Source organism: Pseudopipra pipra, chromosome 3 (genome assembly GCF_036250125.1).
Source record: "Pseudopipra pipra isolate bDixPip1 chromosome 3, bDixPip1.hap1, whole genome shotgun sequence".
In the NCBI taxonomy this organism is placed as follows: domain Eukaryota; kingdom Metazoa; phylum Chordata; class Aves; order Passeriformes; family Pipridae; genus Pseudopipra; species Pseudopipra pipra.
Window position 1 is genome coordinate 65,873,268 of NC_087551.1, and position 6,571 is coordinate 65,879,838.

Genomic DNA, 6,571 nt, shown 5'->3' on the forward strand with positions numbered 1-6,571 from the left:
TCTGATAAAGGTACTTGATAGTCTTTGAGAAATTGCATCTTCTATCTTTGATAGGATCTAATTATATATGCCAACACTAATGAAATAAATTGACTAGACTTATCAGGCTTGTATTACATACTTTTCATTTGAAAACTGTAGAAAGAGAAAAAGAAGTCAATTTCCATGGAAAGCTCCCAGGGTCTGTTAAAAGAAAAAAAACAAAAAGATTTCATTATCTGTCATCGTTTCCTAAGTTTTTAGTGAGATGAACAAAGTTTTGGCTTGGTTTCCTCACTTGTTTTCTTTTGCTGTGCAAGAAGAAGTTGCAAGGACCAGAAAAAAAAGCAGTCATGCCATTTCAACAGAAAATTTAATACTCAAGTAAATGTAGTATCATATGTTTTCCAGAAAACTATTGTAGTTTCACTTGTAGATGTGGTCAAATTTCCTGCTTTTTTTCTTGCCAGGTACCTGTATTTGCTGTTTTCTGAAGATGATCTTCTTCCATTTGAACATTGGGTTTTCAACACAGAGGCTCATCCTCTCCCTATTCTTCACAAAGATGATGGGAATAAAGAAGAAAACCAGAAATAGATGAAGATTAAGTTATACTTTGTTTCATTCCTTATATTTCTTTCCAGGACTTGGGCACATAATTTGGTTTTAAATTCCTGAGTTAAATTTTTAAATCAAGTGTTTTGCAGTCTGTTTTCTTTAACGGTAAATATTTAATAATGGACCCAAATTAATTATGATAAAACCTCAGTCCTCAAATCCAGATGAATAACTTTTTAGAAGAGAAATAAGACATCTCCACAGATTCTGTTAGGCTGCAGTGTCATCTTGGCCAAAAAGAGCAGAGAGTCTGCATGTTACTCGTTTCCTGTTACACTCTTAATTTGACTGCAAAATTCTTTTCTCCTCTGTGAGGAGATGTATGCTTTAAGCTGTAATATTTTGCCATGTTGCAAAAAGCCATATCGAATTAAGTATAAAAAGCTTTTTCCTTTTTTTTTTTTTTATTTTTTTTTTGTTCTATGTTAATTTGGTTTTGTTTCATCCAGGACAAATATTGTGACTGTGACAGCTTCTTCTTATGCGGGTCTATTATTACTTGGTAAAGTGTCTGTATTTCATTGTCAATGAAGTCTACATAGGGGTATTTTCATCTCATGCGGACACAACTCTGAAATTGCAGTATATGTTGAAGTTAGACTGAACTAGTTTTTATGAATTTAGCACATTAGTCAGCAGACCTTAGTTTTTCAGGTTTTGATTAGAATATTGTAATAGAATAAATTGTTTTCTCCCTTTTCTAAGTGGTGTTATTCTTACGTGTTTAGTCAAGCTACTATGGAGTAAAATAAGGTAGTCATTTCTTACTAAGAAGGGGAATATTAACCTTCTTTATATATTTAGTCCAGTAGCTTTCATTTGATTGGTTGGCAAAAAAAATACTCAATGACATTTTCCTGGAAGCTGAATTATATCAGAGACAATTTGTTTGTTTCTCTAGGACTTTAGCAAACATTTAGATAGGTTCAGATTTGGCACCAGACTTGATAGTCATTTGTCACAAAGCAATTTAATGTATATATATGAACAAAGCTAGATATTAAGATGCCTTGAAGAAAACTTGGCTCCTCAAAAGAAGATAAGTCATTCAGAGAGGAAATTACACTGCATGGAACGAAAACTTTCTGACAGCACTGTCTTAAGTAACAGAAATGCAATGTGCTTAAACATATTCCCTAGAGCAGAGGACTGGCTTACTAAGAAAGGTAACAACTTTGCCAAAAAATGTTTTGCTTTGTGGTATCACCAAAGGGAAAAAGAAATGACACACTATTAATTCCTGGTTTTATTTAAGTCTGGTTTGAAGTGGTTAACATGATTTTTAAGTCTACCTATGTCTTCATTTAATGACAGGATGATTCTCATAAATTTCAGGTAGGAAACACCTGGCTTCTCATTCTGAGAAAGTACATAATTCCCTGATTTGACTGCAGCAAAACAAATATGGTTCTGAACAGTAATATTTAATGGTATTTAGTAAGATAGCTACGATTAGCAATGCTGGACATGTGAGCTGAGGGAGCACAATTATTTAGGCAGTAACATTTGCGTTTTAGATTTACATTTTTTCTATACTAATAGAGATCTGCAAGGGACATTTTCTTAGGTAGAAGCCAGGAGGAAAAATTACTAATTACATTTTTATATATAGCCGCTGGAAGCTGACCCATAGACTTCACCTTCTGGAGTCTTTACAGGCAGCACTGCCTCTCTCCTTTCCCTGCAGACGGAGAAGATGGCATGTGCCACATGAGCTGCCAAAGACATTTATGCAGGGGGCAAGGCTAGATAATGCTGATCCTTCCATCACCCTTCTGAGCCTGGGCCACGCAGCACTGGGAGAAGGGATAGAAATGGATGTGCATCTGCAGGTAAAGCTTGCTTCATGGAGCCAGCACATAGACTCAAAACTTTTTGTTTTACTGCCTTTTTTTCAATTATTATTTTCTATTTTAAAGTATGGATTCCCTCATGTCACAGTAGTTTTCTGAAACCAAGCAAGCAAGGATGAAGTCTTCACTCTCTCCTCTGTTGAAAAGCAGAATTCTGCTGATTTTGATGCTCCAGAATTTGTACTGTTGGAGGACTATACTTTTATTGTATTTCTTTGGAAATGGTATTTATAAGAGAGATATTTTTTTTTCCACCCCCTAAAGTACCACAGAGAAACTATTGCTGTGGAATAAAAACAAAACCAAAAATTCTCTTCCGTCTTTAACCAAAAAAATAATAATAATTACTTTTTTCTTAGGTATCTTTATTAGGTCACCTGCTGCTGCTGCCTACCACATGCATGTGCTGCTATAGGCCTCCTCTCAATTAAATAACTGCAACAGCTCAGACAAAAACAGTCTTTGAAAAGTGCGTTTTGTAAGCCTCTTCTCTGTGGTTTTCTTAACCAGAGGTTGTTTCCCCCAGATGTTTCTAGTGATCTTGCTGATACTTAACGAGAAGACTGCGGAGAACCAGATAGGTCTTCTTCATGTTTCAAAAAGCAGGCTTCAAACCCACAACTGTGTATGCACTGGGTCTTATGTACTTAAATAGAAGCATCACGACTGTTTCCTTGTCATACAGACATTTCATATGTTTTTTTTCCAGTGTGGGAGTTATGATGATTTGAAAGAGCACAAATTTGATGTGACTGGTATTGGTATTCAGGTTGTATGTACAAACTGCACTATACTGTACTTTTTGTAAACTAATGTAAGTAGACGAGAAGATTGTACAACGTGTAGATCTGCCAACTGTAAGAAAAAAAATTTTCATAAACTGAGAATATATTGATTTATCTTTTTTTTTTTTAAATAACCCCAAAACACCAAAGTTAGAGCAATCATTTTGAAACAGTCCACACTTACCATTGCTTGTTAGATTGCTGAAATAATATGCATTTTATTTCCATTCACTTAACTAGCTGCATGGAAGTAGCTAGTAATGATCACTTTGTGTTCCCAGTCATTGATAAGAGCAAAAGAAATTGCTTGTTATTGGGGGGAGGGAGGAGACACACAGATAGGGACAAGGACATGGACACGTTATCTTTGCATAAACACACTGCCCATACTTATTCCATTTTGTTGTAGCATGATAAGGCATTTAAATCTGTATATGTTAAGTCATAAGAGGTAGATCAGTTTAAATGGCACCCATATTTTTTCATGGGGGGAAAAATAATTTTTGATTTTTTGTGAGATAAGTATTGCATATGTGTTGGTTGTACACAGATTTTTGCAATGCTCAATGGCTCACTGTTTCTATGGTGACTTCATACATATCCATTTCTATCATGTATTTAAATTGATTTTGATTTGTACATATTCCATTTAGTCTTCATCTTTATATAAACAAATTATGGAATACATAATAGATCAAGATGCTTAATTTTTAAGAACTTATATTTGTAAAAATTTCTCTATTGTGAATAAAGTCTTTTAATATATCTGTTCAACTTGTTATCGTTTTTCTTCAGTGTGTTTCAGAAGTAACTGCAGGAATCTGCTGAATAGTTTGGTTTGGCTGCTACACTCACAAGTTTTTGTCAGCAGATCAGTACTCTGTGTACTTGTTAAGATGCTATTCTTAATTAGTGTCAGTGTACAGAATTTCTACCACTGAAGTAAGTTTCTAGAATTTTTTGTCAAATAAAATTCAACATACCAACTGCCTTTTGGTAGAAAGTGAGCCTACTGATGAAAAGCGGGAAGCTGGGAAGTCAGAGGTGGCAGGCAACAAGCACAGTGAAGGTCAGTCACTGCAATTCATGTTCTGCACAAGTGGGCTTCAGCTAAATGCTATTTAGGAGCAAACAGAGGAGTGGAGATGACAAGGCTGTCACAGTGCCCCGTGTTACATGACCATGTAATGAAATTCTGTCGTTAGCCCATGCTCCAGAGGAGAGAGAAACAGTTGTCATAGGAACTGTAGCTATATTTTGTTTCAGAAGGATATTAAGCTTTCCAATCTAAATATTGAAATAACAGCTACACCTCACAGATAACCTTGTTTTCTCCATTTAGTAGAAAGCCTCATCCCAAGATGATACTAAAATAAACTGCTGTGATTTTAAGGAACTGTCTCAGTAGTATCAATTTCTGTCAAAGGACTTACTCATTAGACCTGTGTAAGTAATTTTTGAGGATAGCTCTTAGATTTTTTTTCAACACAGTTGAGTGCAGCTACACAGGGCAGTCCTTAGGGTAGTCAGCAGACAGTCCCTTCCTGCAGCTGGCTCCAGGATTATACAAGCTGCTACTCAACAAGTCAAACATGAGCTAACGCAAACCTTATTGAAGATCATTATTCAGAAGAGATGTAGATGCAAGCTGGGGTTAGAATTTCAACCAATTCAGTCACCTTAATTGGATGCTTGGTGGGGTTTGTTTTCTGCTGGGGAAAAAAGAACTACAACAGAGTTGACAGTTATTCAAGACAAACAGGATTGCACCTGCACTGCACCATCTGCATTGCCCTATGGTCTTGCTCTATCACAAGAGGGACTCAGCACCCACATGACAGCATCTGCTATGGAAACAGTCCTTCATCTGATCTGCCTTAATCTTGGGATTAGTCTGTCCTGGCTGATCTCAAATGCAGGAGGAAAGATTATGCATCAAAAAAGCAAACTGCCAAACCCAGGAAACAGCCACTGAGACTCAGAGTTCCTGCCTGGATACTGCAAGAAGAGATAAACCACAGGGTTTTGCTCTCTCCTGGTTTTATGCATTCATACATGCAGAGTGGTGGATGCATTCATTCATACAGAGTGGTGGATGGAGCAAGTCCCATACCTGCAGAATTCAGATAGAGCCCAGCAGGCCATTAGCATTCAACAGTATCTCAAAAGCCAGCACTTTGACCCTCGTTTCTCAGGTATCTGTTCCTCTATCTGCACCAGCTCTCATTCACCCTGTAAGTAAAATCACTGTAATAAACCTTCCCTTTGGAAGCCCCTCTCTAAAACGTTCACACACACTCCAAAATTTGTACGCACTTTGTGGCCAACTTGTGGAGGCTTTGCCTTTTACCATTCCTATACTGACATTTTTACTAGGACATAAGACCCTGCTCATTTATCCCTTCACTCCAACTGTGTGTTGCTTTCACACCATCAGAGTAGCACAGAGCTATTATTAAAGAAAAAAACCAAAACTGGCAGTGTGATTTTAACATAGTGTCGCATTCTGGCCCTTGATTCCTCTGCCAAGCAGCATCACCCTATGACAAGGGTACTTGCTGGAACTCCAGAAACCTGGAGAGGTGTTATGGTGGTGCAAATGAGAGAAAAGCTCAAAGATACTTATTTCAGCAGTGAGGGGTAGTTAAAGGATGCCGATGCTGCAAAAAGCAATCCTACAGTAATGGTAGGTCATGTGATTTTAAGAAGTTCATCAGCACATATCCAAGGGATCACACAGACCATGGCATACTAAAGCACCTCAGAATACCCTAACCCAGCTACTCCCAAGTCTATGGGAATCAGCCCTAACACCCATCTCCACACTCACAGAGTAGAACAGGCAGCATGTCAAACCCCTCAACTTCAAAAAACTCAGAATAAAAGAAGTCACATAATCTTGCTGCTTTCACATTTGCTAAATACAATTGTATATTCAAGCCACGGGAAAAAAAATTGTTACTTTGTACTGCAAAGAGCTCTATCCGTAAGCTTCATACTGTTCCCTCAATTCGCAATTTGAAATAGAACATTGTAATATTTTAAAAGTACAGTGCAAAGAATTGTATAGCAGGGACAAAGCAAGGCATGAGCAAAACTATACCAAATGCTGTATTTATAAGAGGTTTTGTTATAGTTTGATTATCTTTTAGCTACAGCTAAATATTGGGCTACAGTTTCTTTCTGTTCCTTTTGCTTTTGGGTTTGATATAATTCCCAGCTTCTCTTGTTTGAAAAGCTTTTCCTCAGACATCTGCATTTAGCTTCTCAGTGCTACCAAATATCCATAGGTGCTCCATCTTTAAAAAGAACAAACCCCACTAACACAACAAACAA

The 6,571-nt window shown here is 37.0% G+C and overlaps 1 protein-coding gene across 1 annotated transcript in view; it reads left to right on the top strand.

Moving 5' to 3' along the window:
* MAN1A1 (mannosidase alpha class 1A member 1) overlaps nt 1-4,000 on the top strand; it is a 147,771-nt gene extending 143,771 nt beyond the window's left edge. The window contains exon 12 of the mRNA XM_064649663.1: nt 450-4,000. Coding sequence (XP_064505733.1) covers nt 450-576 — 127 coding nt within the window. The 3' untranslated portion in view covers nt 577-4,000. The remainder of the gene's footprint in view (nt 1-449) is intronic.
* Nucleotides 4,001-6,571: the final 2,571 nt, after the last annotated feature.